General features: G+C 45.6%; 1 protein-coding gene across 1 annotated transcript in view; it reads left to right on the top strand.

The window, feature by feature from the left end:
* LOC126944512 (nodal modulator 1) overlaps window positions 1-18,681 on the top strand; it is a 63,113-nt gene that overhangs the window by 42,356 nt on the left and 2,076 nt on the right. Inside the window, exons 20-29 of the mRNA XM_050774064.1 lie at window positions 86-168; window positions 1,052-1,211; window positions 1,355-1,481; window positions 3,442-3,555; window positions 4,710-4,837; window positions 6,204-6,345; window positions 7,233-7,316; window positions 8,849-8,959; window positions 11,435-11,536; window positions 13,742-13,861. Coding sequence (XP_050630021.1) covers window positions 86-168; window positions 1,052-1,211; window positions 1,355-1,481; window positions 3,442-3,555; window positions 4,710-4,837; window positions 6,204-6,345; window positions 7,233-7,316; window positions 8,849-8,959; window positions 11,435-11,536; window positions 13,742-13,861 — 1,171 coding nt within the window. The remainder of the gene's footprint in view (window positions 1-85; window positions 169-1,051; window positions 1,212-1,354; window positions 1,482-3,441; window positions 3,556-4,709; window positions 4,838-6,203; window positions 6,346-7,232; window positions 7,317-8,848; window positions 8,960-11,434; window positions 11,537-13,741; window positions 13,862-18,681) is intronic.

Below are 18,681 nucleotides of genomic sequence, written 5' to 3'. Positions count from 1 at the left end.
GTAAGCCGTCTTGTGCATTTCCCTACAGTGTCCTCTGTTCTAGGGGGACAGGACCCGCCAAACTGAAGTGTATTAATTATTTTAGGTCTGGAGAGAAAATCACCGTTACACCATCATCTAAAGAGCTGCTCTTTTATCCCCCTTCAATGGAAGCCATCGTCAGTGGAGGTAAATGTCAACTCAGCGAGTGAATGTCACACACACCTTTGAAATTGTTCCCTTGCCTGCATTTACAAGTAGATGTGTGATGTTATAGTGGAACCATCTTTGTAAGCCACCTTACATCCTCTTTGGCACACAGATGTTACTGTTGGATAGAAGGATGGATGGAAGGATGGATGGATGAATGGATGGATGATTTAGACAAATAAAAGTAACTTTTGCTCTTCGAATTGAGTTGATCTTTTTGGAAAAGGATTTGGTTTTCTTTGACGTTATCAGGTCGACACCAGAAGGTAGATGAAGCGCAAAGCCTCCATTGATGATCTTTGATGATCTTTGCCACAGCATGATAGGAGGGTCTTTTCTTGGGGAATGGATGACTGAAGTGATCACTTGTGGAGTATTTGTCTTTTGCCACTTATTTTTTTTTTCTAGCACTATGGCTTCATTAAGCTGTGGGTATTACGTGGTTCGTGTTTGGAAGTGGAGTGTGTTGAAGAGTGTGACTTCTAGCAGGCAGGCTCTTTGGGGCAGTCTTTCTCAGTGGGTCCTCTGGAGGTTGAGTAGTACGGCCTCCTGTCTGCTGTAAAGGGTTCCCTCCTGATCTGTGGCCTCCTGTGAACCTAGGAAGAGTAGTAGTAAAAACCCGGCCTTCAACATTTTTTGATTCTCTTGCTGAAGTCCTTTGCACTGAGAAAGGCCTTTCAGGGATGAAAAGAGGCTTGGGCTGTATCCAATTATTGAGCTCCCTGGGGTATTAAATAACCGCATTTGGAACTAACTTCTAATATCTGCTTTAGCTGCTTCTGTCATGGGAAGACCCCAACCAAGAGGCTCCTGTCTGTCTGCAACCAAGCCCCATCCTTGTGTTTATTTCTTCCCCTCTTAGAAAGCTGCCCAGGGAAGCTGATCGAGATCCATGGGAAGGCAGGCCTGTTTTTAGAAGGCCAGATCCACCCCGAGTTGGAAGGAGTTGAGATTGTCATCAGTGAAAAGGGGGCGAGTTCGCCCCTGATCACAGTCTTTACTGATGACAAAGGTGCCTACAGGTGAGCCTGGGATAGAGACACATTTGCCTGGGATCAGCGTGGGAGTCCTCTGAAGAAACTGGGACCCACATTTCCTTGGGCTTGGTAAGGCTTCCTGTAGGGTGTGAACAAAGCCGTTTAGCATTCTGCTTTCTCTTCTTCAGTGTTGGCCCCCTGCACAGTGACCTGGAGTACACGGTGACCTCACAGAAGGAGGGCTACGTTCTGACTGCGGTGGAAGGAACCATTGGAGACTTCAAGGCCTATGCCCTGGCAGGTGTAAGCTTTGAGGTAACTCACACTGTATTTTCAAAAGACAGTTGTATTGAGGTGTAATTAACATATAATAAAGTGCACAAAAAGGGTACAGTGTGGTAGTCTCAACCTGTGAATACACCCATGAAAACACCTCCACAGTCAAAATAGTGAGCACATCCGTGACCCTCAGGGTTTCCTCCTGCCCCTTGGTAATCCCTCCCTCCCACCCTTCCACTGAGCTGAAGATCTGCTTTTCATTACCACTGGTTAGTTTGCATTTTCGAGTTTTTATAGGTTGGTGCAAAAGTGATTGCGGTTTGTGCCCTCGAGAGTAATGGCAGAAACCGCAATCACTTTTGCACCAACCTATATATAAATGGAATCAGACGAGATATACTGTTTTTGTTTTTGTTTTTGTTTTTGTTTTTGGCCTGGCTTCTTTCACGCAGCATAATTTAGAGAGCTGTTGACTTCAGCATGCTAGTGTACCTTCTGGGAAGTAGTTGAAGCTCTTATCCATAACTGTTCCATATTGAAGGACACAGAACGTTCTTACTGAGGTGTTTGCCGCCTAGCTGCCTTCCGCCGGTCCTTCCTGGGAAGAAGTGTGCTGTGATTGCACAGAGTGGGTCTGGAGATCGTTGAGAATGAATATTTATAAACTATAGGCCAAAGGAAAAGAGTGACAGATTACATCGTATAAAAATGTAAAATTCTATATTGCTGAATACATTTGGAGCCAAACTGAAAGATACTCAAACTCGGAAGAAATGTTTGCATCATAAATAATATCCCCATTTTACAAGGAGCTCTTAAAATTGGTAAGAAAAAGACAACCCGCTAGAAAAAAAATGAACAAAGATTATGAAAAGGAAATTCATGGAAGTAACGCAGGTGACTAATAAATACAGAAACACGAAGCCTCCGTCGTTACTGATGAAATGTGCTAAGGAAACTACAGTCGAAACACTGTTTTGGGGGGATTAGATTTGCCATAATTAAGACAATCTCTATTTTTTGGTAAGCATGGGTTTTCCCAAGCCTAAATAATTTATGGGACAGTAAGTGGTTATAGCCACTTTGGAATGCAATTTGATAGTATCTTTCTGAATTTAAAGTGCATGTATCCAATAATTCTGCTTTTAGGAATTGATTGTTCAGGAAAAAAAAAAAAAAACCTAGGTGCATAAAGATATATATTTGGGGATATTCCGATTGTCTCTTGTGTACCAAAAAAAAATAGGTGCTGTGGTTTGTCAACCCCTGCCTTAGAATGCTACGTAGTAGTTAAGAAACAGGCAGATTTCTATTGGCTGGCAGAAGAGAACCAGGATAAATTGTTGAGGAAGAGAGCAAGTTGCAGAACTGTACATGTAACATGCCATTTTTATTTCACCTCCTCCACCCACTCAATGAACTTGCCAGTCTGTGAACAGTACTACATAATGTTTATAAAATTTATGTGGGTATAGAAAGAGTTCTGGGCTGGGCATGGTGGCTCATGCCTGTAATGCCAGCACTTTGGGAGACCTAGGCAGGTGGATTGCTTGAGCCCAGTAGTTTGAGATCAGCCTGGGCAACATGGCAAGACCCGTCTCTATAAAAAAAATAGAGCAGAAATTTAGCTGGACATGGTGGTGTGTGCCTATAGTCCCATCTCCTCAGGAAGTTAAAGCTGGAGGATTGCTTGAGCTTGGGAGGTGAAGGTTGTAGTGAGCTCAGATTGTGCCACTGCTCTCTGGCCTGGGTGACAGAGCAAGACCCTGTCTCAAAAAAAGAAAAGAAAAAAAAAAGTTCTAGAAGGCTACACACCAAACTTATAAAACTTATAATGTTATTTACCTGTGGGGAGGAAGATTAGGTCCCCTGTCTTCCTTTAAGTAACAATAAAAGAAAAAATACCTTAAAAGAATGACCTCTTGACTTGTGGAATTGTTATCTTCATGGGTAGTAGGAGTTTAACCTTGCTCTGGTCTCACGTTCTCATCCCCAGATAAAAGCTGAGGATGACCAGCCCCTCCCGGGAGTCCTCTTATCCCTGAGCGGTGGCGTCTTTCGTTCCAACCTCTTGACCCAGGACAACGGCATTCTGACATTCTCAAACCTGGTAACGTGTTTCTGCAATTTACCGCCTGCCTGTCTTCCCTGAGAGAGAGCCACGATGCAGCATGCGAGACTTACGTGTTGCTTGACAACGTGAGAAGAGAAAACCAATGTGGAGTGGTTTCAGTTTCTTGGGGGCCCACAGTCATTAGAGTATTGCTCTTACTCAAACTTAATGCTGCTGATTCATGTTCTCTTCCACACACGCCTCTTGTTTTCTGATCACCCGCTTGTCACTAAGACAGTGTAATTAATTTCCCTGGCCACAACGGCCCCTCTCTCGGGCAGCTTCTTGTTTTGCTACGGAATCATGTTTATGATGCTGAGTCTTGTTTGGTGGTTAGCTTGCGTTTCTTCTGAAAGGCACATTCCTCCTGGTGGGAAGAGAGCAGCAGTTTTTCTTTGGAGATGCAGTCGGAGGCCCTGACTGCTGGGATTCAGGAAGTGTGTGTTAGTTGGTCATCTTGTCAGTCGTGGTAACAAAGTGGCTATAGTGGGGCTGTTGCAGACCGGGCAGCAGGGGCATCTGAAGACATCGCTTTGCAGTGATGCAGACTGCTCCTTACTTGCTGTGTCCTATCAGGCAAGTTACTTTGCCTCTCTGAGCCTCAGTTTCTTTATTCATTAAATTCAAATACGGGCCAGGCATGGTGGGCCACACCTGTAATCCCACCGCTTTGTGACGGTGAGGCAGGGGGATCGCTTGAGCTTGGGAGTTTGAGACCCGCAACATAGGAAGACCCCTTCTTTACAAAAAATAAAAACAATTAGCTGGGCATGGCGGTGCATGCCTGTGGTCCCAGGTACTCAGGAGGCTGAGGTGGGAGATTTGCTTGAGCCCAGAGTGCTTTGATCGTGCACTCCATCCTAGGGGACAGAGTCAGGTCCTGTCTCAAAAAAAAAAAAAAAAAATTTAAATATGACTTCTACCTCGCAGAGTCGTTGCAGGCAGGTGATACCGGCAGCTGCCATTGTTAGAGCTGTGATTGCCGTTACCTGACTGTGAGTGGTGATTGTAGACAGAGGATTACCATTTCTGGCTGCCTGGGAAGCCACGGCACTCCTCTGGTGTAATTCTGGTCCATCATGACCTTCGCCCCTCACTTTTAAACCATGCCTAGATGTGGCTGCTGAGGTTCAGTGTGATTATCTTGGCAGAGCCCTGGCCAGTATTACTTCAAACCCATGATGAAGGAGTTCCGGTTTGAGCCGTCCTCACAGATGATCGAGGTGCAGGAAGGCCAGAACCTGAAGATCACCATCACGGGGTACCGAACCGCTTACAGGTAAGTGCCCCAGCCACCTGACTGTCTTTCAGGGCTGGGCTGGCAAATCACATTCAGGCTTCTGTTGCCTGGAAACGCATCCCAGGCTTCACGTTGATTTTACCTGGGAGGCAAGGGAGATGAGATACGTGGGCAAAGGAATTTTGACTGCTGCCCTTCTCTCCCAGTCTCAAATTTCCTATTTTGGAATTAGCTTGAGAGAGTCTGTTGAGTTGCTAAAAGCTTTTATTTATTTTTTATTTTTTGAGACAGAGTTTCACTCTTCTTGCCCAGGCTGGAGTACAGTGGTGCATTCTTGGCTCACGGCAACCTCTGCCTCCTGGGTTCCAGCAGTTCTCTTGTCTTGGCCTCCCAAGTAGCTGGGACCACCACCATGCCTGGCTCAATTTGTATTTTTAGTAGAGATAAGGTTTCACTTTGTTGGCCAGGCTGGTCTCGAACTCCTGACCTCAGAGATCTGCCAGTCTCCCAAAGTATTGGGATTACAGGCGTGAGCCACCGTGCTTGGCCACTTTTATTTTTTAAAAGAGTTTCAAACCTGAATTAAATTACTAAAAGGAGAAAATGTGCTCAGTTGAATAAAACTTACAAAATGCTGAGAAGAGTATAGTGTAAGATTTCCCCTCTGTCCCATCTCCTAGTCACCCAAGTTCCTCTTCTGGGAGACCACCAGTACTTCCAGTTTTTCTGAGTGCTTCCAGCTATAGATAGATAGATATACATTAGTGTCTGGCAAGGCACAGTGGCTCACACCTATAATCCCAACACTTTTGGAGGCTGAAGTGGGAGGTCCACTTGAGTCCGGAAGTTCAAGACCAGCCTAGGCAACATGGCAAGACCCCCTCTCTACAAAAAAATAAAAATAAAGAATAATTATTTTATTCTATAGAAAAATATCTATAGATAGATACATACATATATACATGTATACACACATACATATTTTTTGTACACTTATACCGAATCACTTTAGATGAAGAGTAATTGGAAAGATTGGGTTTAGAAAAATGGACCATTTTCTACTGAATATGTGGAGTGAAAGAGGAAGTGAGTTATTTCCGTGTTATTGAAAGCTCCATTATTTCAAATAAAGCCTGGAAAGAATAAAATAAAGCCTTAACCTTCTTAAATTACAGTTTTCCAGAGCATCCCTCAAAATGTGTGAGAAGAGAAATTGATGGCAGCTTATCCCTGTGACGGGAAGGTGTGGTTTGGAAGTGGGCTGGCCACACCAAGTTGCCTGGGTCATTGGGGCACAGTTCTCCACTGAGCTATTTTGCCCTGTAATTGTTCGTAAATGGGAAACACTTGGGTCCTTCAGATCACCATGAGACTATCTCATTCGTGCCTTTTCTTGCCATACTAGTTGCTATGGCACAGTGTCCTCCTTAAACGGAGAGCCCGAACAGGGGGTTGCCGTGGAAGCGGTGGGCCAGAACGACTGCAGCATTTATGGAGAAGACACTGTGACAGACGAAGAGGGCAAGTTCAGATTACGTGGATTGCTGGTGAGACTTGGAACGTGTTTTCTTAAGGGATGTTTTTTTCATCCTGTGTCCAGAAGTGTCTTGTGGCCCCAAGACTGCCAGGAGTGGGGTGGGCGAGAGGGCTGGGGTGGGGCCCTGGAGCCCTCCCAATTCTTACCTTAATTGGTACCGTTTGCCCTTTTTCTAGCCAGTAGGTCAGATCAAAGATCTGTGGCACAGTGGAGTTTGAAAACCATGGGTTTAGTAGGACTTCTCCCTAGCAGTGTGTAGCCGTGGCTTATGCCAGGGCTCTCAAGCCAAATGCCTATGGAGCCAGAAGAGCAGTGTGAACAGGGGAGGAGGCTGGGCAAATGATAGGGAGTGGTGAGGGCTGTGGAAAGGGGCAGCCTGTCACTTGGCTCCAGCTTATTGTAGCCATGGGGGAAGACAGACTTAGGGTTGCCAGATCATTGAAATTTTAAAAAGAGAAGTCAGAAATTCCCAGTTCCCAGAAGTAATACCTAGCACAAATATTTGGGAATGCCTAAGATGGACATTCCAGATATCCATCAATGTGTATATACGGGTAGAGGGGAGGGGCAGATGAAGAGGAGAAACATCTTAGAAGAGTAGGAGCGTATAGTATGCTTGGAATTTTGAAATAAGAAACCAAATTTGATTTATTTGGGGTAGAAGAAAATGAAACTGAGTTGGGATTGAAGGAGTCCCAAAATTTCAGGTGTTTCCACACTAGGCGTGTTCTTAAAGGAACTCTAGACTCTCAAGAAGGTTAACAGGCCACAGATTGGGAAATGAGGAGACAGAAATGCCCCTGGTCTTAGTGACCTTGTGCAGCCAAACCAGGCTTGGACCAGGCATGATATGACAAGCCCCCTTTCTAGAGAATTGACTCCTGAGTTTATTTGCAGCCGGGATGTGTGTACCACGTTCAGCTCAAGGCAGAAGGCAACGACCACATTGAGCGGGCGCTCCCCCACCATCGGGTGATTGAGGTAAGGCATTAAGTGCTGCCGCTGCACCGGGGTGTGGGTGCCTCCCTGATCAGAAGTCCTCCCGTCTCCTCTGGCTGTCTGCCTTTCATCTGTGGCAGGGGCAACTTTAATCCTAATTAAGGGTCCTCTTAGAATAGTGTCATCTTCACAAGCAACATCTTATGTGGGTTTTTAATGAACAGCGTTGCTGTCATGCATCCACAAAGGAAATTGGAACTGTTGTATCCTCCCCCCCGACTCGCCCTGTAAGTTCTGATCATTATTCCACAAGTTAAGGATTTTAAGTCATAAGCGGCATTTCAGATCAAGGGACAATAATAGAAAGAACATGGGCTTAATAGGTGGCAGGGCCCCCCAGTTTTCTTAGGTTCAGATGACCTTTTTCCTGCTCCCGTTTGGTGGGCAGAGTTTTTTGATGTTCAAGATTATGACCTAACTAAATTAATCCCTAAAGAGGACATCCTTTGAGTCACAGGATGTGGCCTGGGAATCATTTGAAGTAAGGCTTTTCTGTCACTGAATAACTCTTATTGGGAAGACTAGAGGGCTTAGGTGGGGTAAGAGGGGCTGCCTCTCTTAGTGGCTTTATTTAGGTGGCTTCATTATGCATGAAGATTGTGAGGAGTTTGGAGGGAGGATGTTGGGCCAGTTAGAACTTTTGACCTAGGAAGTGGATTTTCTTTTTTTTTGAAACGGAGTCTCACTCTGTCACCCAGGATGGAATGCAGTGCCGCGATTTCGGCTCACTGCAACCTCTGCCTTGTGGGTTCAAGTGATTCTCCTGCCTCAGCCTGTAGCTGGGACCACAGGCGTAATCCATCACCCCTGGCCGATTTTTGTATTTTTAGTAGAGACGGGGTTGCATCATGTTGGCCAGGCTGGTCTTGAACTCCTGACCTCAGGTGATCTGCCCACTTGTGCCTCCCAAAGTGCTGGGATTATAGGCATGAGCCACTGCACAGGGCCGGAAGTGGATTTCCTTGATGTCTTTACGGTGTTGGCATTTTAAATGGCTGGAATGACTGCATCTCACACCAAATGCTTTGCATGTTCTCGGTGTAGTAACTTAGGCCAGGATCACTAGCATAACATGGACTGTGGCCGGGCAGGTAGGAAAGGGAAGGGGGCTGGCCCTCTGGGGTCTCGCAAATGCCATGTACAGACCCCATGCAGAGGGGGTGCTGTGACTCTGCCCCTGCTCCAACAGGCAAGGACATCCTTCTCCTTTTTTTAAGAGAAGCTGGAAAATCTGGCTTCATATATGAAGTTTCTTAATTTTTAACATGTTGGCAAGCAATTAAAACTTAGAAAAAAAAATACTGTGCTCTCGAAATGAAATGTGTCTATGGTCCAGGGATAGCCGTCTTCTGTCAGTTTGTGACCTTGGACGTAGGGTACTCAATGACAAACTTCGCTTCCTTAATGTAAGAAGTAAAGTTTGCAGTGAAGCAGCTCTCAGGCCGTCGGACGACTGGCATAGAAGTTCCTCCTCCAGCTTTCTCATTACTAGCATTCCCTGTTTCTCTCTCTAGGTTGGGAATAATGACATCGATGATGTAAACATCATAGTTTTCCGGCAGATTAATCAATTCGATTTAAGTGGAAATGTGATCACTTCCTCTGAGTACCTTCCTACATTATGGGTAAGACCAGACTTTAAACTCCAAATATTGTGTTCCCTTTGGCTTTGAGACAAGTGGGAATGGGATGTTTTTGGTTTTGTGCCTGTCCCGTGCCTTAGGTGTGATAGGTGGAGGTGCTCCAGAGTGCCGCTTGCTGAGGGCTGAGGTTGAGATTTAAGAACCTCGGACCACAACACGTATTTGGGAGAGTGATTGCCAGTTGTGAGAGAGAATGTATTCCAGTTTCAGATAACTGTCTGCCTTCAATTAATCTTTCAAAGAATTATAGTAGAAGCCTGATCAATGATCAATACAATATGGAATCTAACGTGGAAAGCCAATTTTAAAGATTAAGTGCCTTGTAACTTTTAAAATTTTCTCTGGAGTGTGGAGGTCATGTTAGGCGTTCTTGCATTGGTATAAAGAAATGCCTGAGGCTAGATAATTTAAAAGTAAAGAGATTTCACTGGCTCCTGGTTCTGTAGGCTGTACAGGAAGCATAGTGGCTTCTGCTTCTGGGGAGGCCTCAGCAGGCTTCTAATCATGGCAGAAGGTGTAGTGGGAGCAGGCATGTCATGTGGCAGAAGCTGGAGCAAAAGAGAGAGAGGTGGGGGCGCGGTGCCACACACTTTTAAATGATCAGATCTCACAAGACCTCTATAACGGAGACAGCACCAAGCCACGAGGGATCCACCCTATGATCCAGTCGTCTCCCACCAGGCCCTACCTCCAGCACAGGGGATTACAATTCAACATGAGATTTGGGCAGGGACAAAAAATATCCAAACAGTATCAGAGGTGGTGGGCGGTGGGCTGGAGAGCAGCTGGTCTGGGCTGTCTCTTGTCTCCAGTAGTGACTCACCTTGCTGCCTTGGCCAGTCACTTCATTTCCACATGCCTCGACTTGGTCCTCTGCAAAACCTAGATTTTGGACTCAGAGATGTCTTATAATGTTGTTCAGCTCTAACAAAATCTCCATGTTGCCATTAATGAAGAAATGTTTATAAAATACCCTGCAGACCGTCTGCAGATGTTAATGATTTGCTCTGGGGGTATATTGTTAAGATATACCTGTAGCTTTATAAGCAGGTAAGTATTTGGCATGGGTGAGGAAGTGTGTGTGGGCTTTAGTCCAGTCTGTCAAGGGCTTGCAGGCGTGTGCTTGTCGGGACCAGGCAGGTAATGTCAGAGAGTGCAGAGGGTTGAGTAGGGAGGGGGGCAAACTGGGGAACTCCTGCCCTGTCCATGAGGGGCACAGGGGAGGGGAGGAGGCAGAGGGGAGGGAGGAGGCAGAGAGGAGGGGAGGAGACAGAGAGGAGGGGAAGAGACAGAGAGGAGGGGAGGAGACAGAGGGGAGGGGAGGAGGCAGAGGGGAGGGGAGGAGGCAGAGGGGAGGGAGGAGGCAGAGGGGAGGGAGGAGGCAGAGGGGAGGGGAGGAGGCAGAGGGGAGGGAGGAGGCAGAGGGGAGGGGAGGGCGCCGCTCTCTGGTTCCTGATTGTTGCAGTGCTGGAATTGAGGCTCAAGGCTGGTGTCACTTCCCAGTTTTCCAGAGAAGCTAGAAATTAGAATTATTTGAAATCACCTGATTTTTAAACATAGTCGGTGAATTCAGATTTACTTAAGATGTTATACAAGGCAAAAGAACACATAAGGGGTCTTCGATGTGACCCATAAGCCTTCAGTCTGTGACTTTCATTTTAGGAAAATTCCCCTTGTGTGTTACGTAGAAGGGTGCCAGCGTGGGCCCAGGGAGGTGGTCCTGGCATTCTCTTGTGGCAGGTGCAGTGTGGCATCCTCACAGCCTTTGCCATCAGCCAGGACTGCACCTTAGTCTTGCTCACGCCCCATCCTGGATGGGAGTGAGAACAGGCAACAACCCCAGAAATAAAGCAAAAAAAACCAAGTACTCCAGTGCCTCCTGAAGCAGTGTGGAGAGCCAAGTTCATGATGGGATGCGTTTTGAGTTTAACAGATACTGGAGTTAAGGTGACATCATATGATGAGGCAGTGCGAGGCGGGAATCCCCAGGAGTCCTCAGGGGGTTGAGTCCTAGGCTCCACCATGTGTAAGTTGTGTGACCTTAGGTGGCTTTGGCTCTCTGGGTCTCCATAGGGATAATAACAATGCCTGTTTTGTAGTCAGGAGTGGCGATAATGTAGATAAAATATCTGGCGCCTGCCTGACATGTTACAGATGTTCAACACGTGTTAGAAGCTATTCTTTCTAATATTACTATATTAACTCATATGACTATTTTGAGCAAGAACATAGGTAGTGAGAATCTGATTTGAATCTTAATTGCTGTGCATGGTGCATAACTGGATGAAGTGTCAGATGACAGAGGCATGTGTGATGTCTATGGAGGGAGCTTTCTTTTTCAAATATCCATGTTTCCAAAGACACCCACCCAGAGAGCGGCTGTCCTAAGGATGTCTGATAGGAAATATTGATTGTGTTTCAGTTTCAAAGCATCTCCGGCTTTGTTTCTCTCTCCAGGTCAAGCTTTATAAAAGCGAAAACCTTGACAATCCGATCCAGACAGTTTCCCTTGGCCAGTCCCTGTTCTTCCATTTCCCCCCGCTTCTCAGAGACGGCGAGGTAATGCCTGTGGTCAGATTCTACCTTCTGCCTTTGTTTTAATAATTCTGCTATTTAGTTTAAGGAAGCACAGTTCTCTCCTTTTCTCCCTAAACACCACTCTGCAGAAATGCACTCTCTGAATCAAAAGAGGTTGAGTTCTGTAGGGATTATTTTTTCCTCATTGTTTTTCTATTTACAAAAAGAATACATATTCATGGCAGGAGATTTTGGAAAAAAGAAAAAAAAAAGACATAAGCCCATCATCCAGAAATAGCCACTGCTAACGTGGTGATTGGTATCCTTTGGGTGTTTTTTCAGGCACGTGTGTGCCTGCATGTATAAATATAAATAGACATTCATTTTAATAATTCAAAACTTACACTGTTTTGTACATTGTTTTCTAATCTGTGCCTTTCAATGAAGAAGTTATCACAAATCTGTTCCTCATCATTAAATCTTTTTTTTTTTTTTTTTTTTTTTGAGACAGAGTCTCACCTTGTTGCCCAGGCTGGAGTGCAGTGGTGCGATCTTGGCTCACTGCAAGCTCCACCTCCTGGGTTCACGCCATTCTCCTGCCTCAGCCTCTGGAGTACCTGGGACTACAGGCACATGTCACCACGCCCAGCTAATTTTTTTTTTTTTTTTTGTATTTTTGGTCGAGACGGGGTTTCACCGTGTTAGCCAGGATGGTCTCGATCTCCTGACCTTGTGATCCACCCGCCTCAGCCTCCCAAAGTGCTGAGATTATAGGCGAGAGCCACTGTGCCCGGTTAAATCTTTCATACTGTGATTTTTATGGAGAGTAGTCCGTAAACTAGGAAATGCCATGATTTATGTAATCAAGGCCTACTGTTGGGCATGATCAACTCTTGCGCTTTGAACATATCACCCCATGCATTCCTTCTAGGAAGGTTTCTGCTAAGAAGTTCACTTTTAAAAATGCCTTGTAATTTTTAAAAATTTCTGTATTTTAAAATTCTGCTGTTTAGTTTAAGGACACACAGTTTCCTCATGATGGGGGATCCGTTGAATGAGATGAGTTGCTTTTCTCTTCCTGCTTTGAAATTCTTCTCCGTCTTTGATAATCTGATTATAATGTGTGTTGTGTAGAACACTTGCAGCTTGACCTTTTTGGTGTCCTTTGTGTTACATGAATCTGGATGTCTCCCTCCTTGGAACTGGAAGGTTTTCAGCCATTATTTTGTACATCATTTACTGACTATAAAGTACTTATTATCAATTCTATTTGGATAGAGCTAATTTGTAGTTGGTGTGGGGAGTGCAAACTTTGCAAAGAATTTGGTTCTTTTCTGGTGGTCTTAGCCTGAGGATGTCAAGTGTGAGCCTAGGGGGTAACGTTCCCTCTCCTGGCTCCTTACCACCTGCTGTGAGAATGATCTACTCTGGCCCTTCTCTGTGGAAAATGACTGCAAAATAATGAAACAGGCTGTCATGGAATTTTCCCCTCCTCTTTCTCCAGGGGTGTTGAAATAGTCACTTTCTACAGCAATGTGGAAACATCTTGGGCTTTGAGATCACACTTCCCCTGAGTTTAGAGCCTTCATAGATGTGTGGCAGCCTTCTTAGCTGAGTGACCCTGGGCAAGTTACTCCTAGTCTCTTCATGCTTGACTTTCCTCATCTATAAGACGGGGGTGATGATCCCGACCTTGCCAGTGGTTGAAAGCAGAGCAGCCACGGGCCTCATGCAGTGTGCATGGTGCCTGGCACCTGGTCGGTGCTTAGCACACAGAGCTGTGGCTGCCCCTGGTGCTGTTCCAGGGATGCTGTATTTTTAGGATTTGCCAGCTTTTGTGCCTCTCAAACATCGTCCCTTAGAAATCATCCTCGTTGTGGATCCTCAGTTGTATCACATACCTCCCTAATCAGAATTGGCTCATAATAATTTTTTGTGTTTCATAAAGTCAGATCCTCAGAGGACTGTAATTGTCAAGGTTGAGTACTCATAACAAGAGCTGCAGGCTCTGACAGCCTTATCAGAAGCCACAGTCTCAGAGACACTGGGAACACACGCCCGCCACTGCTAGAATAGCCCACTGAGGTTGCTACTTTGAAGGTAGCAACCTTGGTTTGGATGTGTAGACTTGGGGATTTCTTTAAAAACATAAAGTTCTTTACATCACAGCCATATGTTAGGTTTTAGTTTTCATTTGCTTTGCCAGAGCTGTCCTTTTAAAAATAACTTCTTCCCATGTGTGTATAGAACTATGTTGTGCTTCTGGACTCCACACTCCCCAGATCCCAGTATGACTACATCTTGCCTCAAGTTTCTTTCACCGCAGTGGGCTACCATAAACACATCACCTTGATTTTTAATCCCACGGTAAGTAAAAGACGGAGTTTAAAAAAAAATAATGGATTGTGTTTAGTGGCTCATGCCTGTAATCCCAGCACTTTGGGAGGCCAAGGCTGTTGGATCTCTTGAGCCAGGAGTTTCAGACCAGCCTGGGCAATATGGTCAAACCCCATCTCTACAAAAAATACAAAAATTAACTGGGCGTGGTGGATTATATATATATAGTCGCGGCTACTCGGGAGGCTGAGGTGGGAGGATCACCTGAGCCTGGGAGGTCGAGGCCTCGATGAGCCATGATCATGTCCCTGCACTCCAGCTTGGGTAACAGAGTGAGACCCTTTCTCCGGAAGAAGAAAAACAAAACAAAACAAATCCAAACAATCCATGGGGTGGCGAGAGAAGGTGTGCCGTACAACCTATGCTCCAGACTGCAGGTTGCAGGGCAGATATTTAAAGGGCTCCTGGCACTGGGTCACTTTCTCATTCTGCCTTCTGGATTCTGGGCTTCCCCAGATTGTTTTTAGGTTTTCTGAGCCCTGATGCCTGCGATTTCCTTTGAGGAGGAAACTGGTAACAAGAGCAGTGTAATTGTTTAGATCGGTGGCTCAGGAATGATTTTGGGGGAGGAGGGACACCACTACCCTGTTGCTGGTGTGACGTGTGCTCCTCCATGAGGGGACACATGGTACATGGCCACTCAAACCTCTAGAACCAACTGCTACTTTACAGGAAATAGAGAGAACCCAGGAGCCACAGATGACTCCACAGGGATGCAGGATAAACACCTGGCGCCTGATTTGTTTGACAAGTAAATTGCAAGGAAAAAAAAAAAAACCCAACAACAGATGGACAGAATACCTGTGGGTTAAAAGAAACTTAATTTATCGCTTAATTCGGTACAATATGTGGCCCTTACTATATGCAATATGTGTATCTGTTGCATACAGTCTGTCCTGTATCCGATAGACTGGAACAGTGGAACAAACAAAACGTACAGGTATCTTTCATCTTCTTGATAAAAGTATTTAGCGATTCCTAAAGCTCAGGTGCAATATTGTCACCTGATGATTAAACTGACACATCAGGCATGACAAACACAGAGTCCAGGACTCAGCCTCAGGACTGCTGATTCTGAATTTGACAGGGGGTGAAAGTGTAGCACAAAAGTCTGCATTAAAAAACAAAAATCTGGCCTCATAGCTACTGTATTGGTCATTGCTTCTAGGCCTTTTCAGTGGGAAGAATAAGAATTTTCTTGTTTTCAAAAAATATAGCTGTAAATGGAACCATATCTTCCGATCCTCCTTATCCCTCTTTTGATAACTGCACAGCATTCCTCCGTGTGGATATACCATATGTCTTAGGCCATTCGGGCTGCTGTTTTGTAACTTAGACTGGGTAACTTATAAACAACCAACATTTATTTCTTACAGTCTTAGAGGCTGGGAACTCCCGGATTAGGCGTTGGCAGATTTGGGGTCTGGCGAGGACTTGCTGTCTGCTTCACAGATGGTGCCTCCTAGCTGTGTCCCCACAAGGCGGAAAGGGGCAAAGCAGTTCCCTCAGGCCTCTTTGATAGGGGCATTAATCCCTGACTGAGTCACCGCCTAAAAGGGGTGTCATCTTGATACTATCACGTTGTGGATTAGGGTTCAGCCTGTGAACTCGGTAGGCACAGACACGTTCAGATCCTGGCACTATGTGTAGGATTTTCAGTTCGCCCCAGGTTGAGGGGCTTTTGTGTTGTTACTGGTTTTCTGCTATTACACATAATATTACACATAACCCTTTAACGAATTGCCTCGTGCATGCATGTTTTTGAATGTTCGTCAGTCTCTCTTTGGAACACACTCCCAGAAGTGAAATTGCTGAGGCAAAGGGTAAATGCATCCGGAATTCTGATCGATCCGGCCACTTCCCTTCCGTGGGGTTTTACTGTTTTGTATTCCCGCCAGCAGTGAATGAATACCCTTTTCTCCCCAACGGAGTATGTTGTCAAATTTTTCAATGTTTGCAGTCTAATAGATGAGAAGTGATATTATCTCAGTGTACTTTTAATTTGCATTTCTCTCTCTTCATGTGGTTAAGAGCCATTTGTATTTTCTGTGAACTGTTTAACCTATTTTCTATAGAATTTTTGGTCTTTTTCAACTGTTTTCAGCTCTTTGTATATTAGGAATATTAACCCTTTGTAATGTCTGTTGTACGTATTTTTCTCAGTTTGTCGTTTATCTTTTCACTTGGCTTATACAAAGATTTACTTTATTTCTATGTTAGATGTGTTGATATTTTTCTTATTGCTTCTGGATTTTAAAGTCATAGGAAGGTTTTCTTCCTTCCCAGCTTTTATAGGAATTTATCGTGTTTTTTTTCAGGGGGACTTTTACGATTTCTCTTTTTACATTTAAACTTCTCTATCCATTTGGAGTTTTTCCTGGTATAGGTGTGAAGTATGGCTCCAAATTGTCTTTTTCCACATGCTATCCAGTTGCCATTTCATGCTTTTTAAACGCCATCCTGCATGGAAGGTGGACAGGAATTACCTCTCATTTAGAGATGAGAAGATGGGAACCTAGAAGGAGATGTGAGCAGCGCAAGGTCACCAGCTCACGCGGAGCAGAGCTAGGGCTTGAGCAGAGCTCTGCTGCTGATTCCGGGCTTCTGTGAAGAGTGGTTCATGCTCAGTGAGCCTGTAAATATGACCATACCTAAACAAGAGAGTTTTTCTCATGACCCAGGAGGAAGTGCTTCCTTGTTCTTCCCAGCGGAGACCTGGTTAGAAAGTGCCGGAGAGGGCTAGGTGCGGTGGCTCACGCCTGTAATCCCAGCATTTTAGGAGGCTGAGGTGGGCGGATCACTTGAGGTCAGGAGTTTGAGACCAGCGTGGGCAATGTGGTGAAACCCCATCTCTACTAACCATACAAAAATTAGCCAGGCATGGTGGCGCGCATCTGTAATCCCAGCTGCTCGAGAGGCTGAGGCAGGAGAATTGCTTGACCCGGGATGCAGAGTTTGTAGTGAGCTAAGATAGCGCCGCTGCACTCCAGCCTGGGCGACAGAGCAAGACTCTGTCTCAAAAAAAAAAAAAAAAAAAAAACCAGAAAGGTAAGCATATGCAAGAACCACTTACCTTTGTTTGGGGCTGCACTGTGGCCCCAGTGGGCGGGAGAGGCTTCTGTGAAGGCCGTTGACAGCTGCAGGCAGCGACATTCTCAGAAGCCCCTCGCAGGTGGGCTCAGGGACACACCTCAGGTGGGCTCAGGGACACACCTGAGAGCCGGTGGCAGGAATGTAGAGACACTGCTTGGTGGTGGCCGAGCAGCCCAACGTCGTAGCTGCTGCCTGTCACTTTGGAGAATGTGAGAAACTGTGCCTGCCGGGGCTTGGATTCCCGAGCAGGGCCAAGTGATGAATGAAGGGAGCGCCTGCTCTGTACCACCCTGCACAGGGCCTTCACAGGTTGATCCTTACAGTAAGCCTTCGAGCAGGTGTGCCGTTCCTCCCGTTTCCACAGAAGCCCAGAAACATTGAGTCACTTCCCGGGTGTTAGTCAGCAGAACCAGGACTCAGGTGAGGCAGTTTGTCTCAAGCCACGTGGTTTCCGCCTTGTTCTGCCCTCCTCGTGATGAGTGGCTCAGCATTGCACGTTCACGGGGGCTTTGTAAGCACATGGGTTTCCTTCTTTGTTGTGGCTGCCCACGGCCTCGCGACTGGATTTGACTCAGTATTCTGTGCACTGCTGAGTATTTCACATACTCATTTCATCGAGTTTCGCAGCGTCCACCCCTAGTGGGTGGTGTTCATACAATCTCCATGTCATAGTTGAGTAAACTGAGTCTCAGCGTGGTTGCCTGAGTTTACCCAGTGAGGCCTGGGACCTGAGCCTACACTCAATCACTCGAATTCCTGCTGAATTAAACTTTTATTTACATATTTATTTATTCATTTTTTTTTTTTTTTTCTGAGATGGAGTCTTGCTTTGTCGCCCCTGCTAGAGTGCAGTGTCATGATCTTGGCCCACTGCAACCTCTGCCTCCTGGGTTCAAGTGATTCTCCTGTGTCAGCCTCCTGAGTAACTGGGATTACAGGCGTGCACCATCGCTCCTGGCTAATTTTGTATTTTTAATAGAGATGGGGGTTTCACCATGCTCGCCAGGCTGGTCTTGAACTCCTGACCTCAGGTGATCTGCCCACCTCAGCCTCCCAAAGTGCTGGGATTACAGGCATGAGCCACCGCGCCTGGCCTGAATTAAACTTAAGTGTTTACTTCAGTGGAAAAATGGGTTGGGATCTAAGAGATGTCCAAAAATAAAGGAGTAGGCAGTTGGAGATGGAAATCTGTTCCTGCCCTTACTCTTTCATTTATGAAAGGGCATCCCAGGTACAGTGTCCCCCACAGTCACTTTGTAGCCCAGCAGTTCTCGGATGGGTTGGTTGCAGGACCGCTTTATACTGTTAAAAATTATTGAGTATTTCAAAGAGTTTGAGTTTGCATGGATTATCTCTGTGTGTATTTATCATATTAGAAATTAAAACAGGTGTTGAAAACACGAGAACCCACAAAGCCACACATTCCATTAGTTGTGAGCGTGATGACGTCAGGGCACGTAGCCTCTGGAAAAGTCCACTGTGCACTTGTGAACAAATGAGGTGGAAAAGGCACATCACATCTTACTATTGTCATGAAAATAGCTGCGGCCTTGGGAACCTCCTGAGAGAGGTGTCCCGGTACCCTACACTGAAAACATTGGTCTGGCTCATTAACTTGTTGTTATCATGACTAGAAAGTTCTCATTTCATTTATTTGTTTCCTTTATAGGAGTAGAGTGGGCTAATAGGATCTAGGT

Source organism: Macaca thibetana, chromosome 20 (genome assembly GCF_024542745.1).
Source record: "Macaca thibetana thibetana isolate TM-01 chromosome 20, ASM2454274v1, whole genome shotgun sequence".
Lineage (NCBI taxonomy): Eukaryota > Metazoa > Chordata > Mammalia > Primates > Cercopithecidae > Macaca > Macaca thibetana.
The sequence above is the reverse complement of the archived record's forward strand: the minus strand, read 5'-3'. Positions and strand labels throughout refer to the sequence as shown.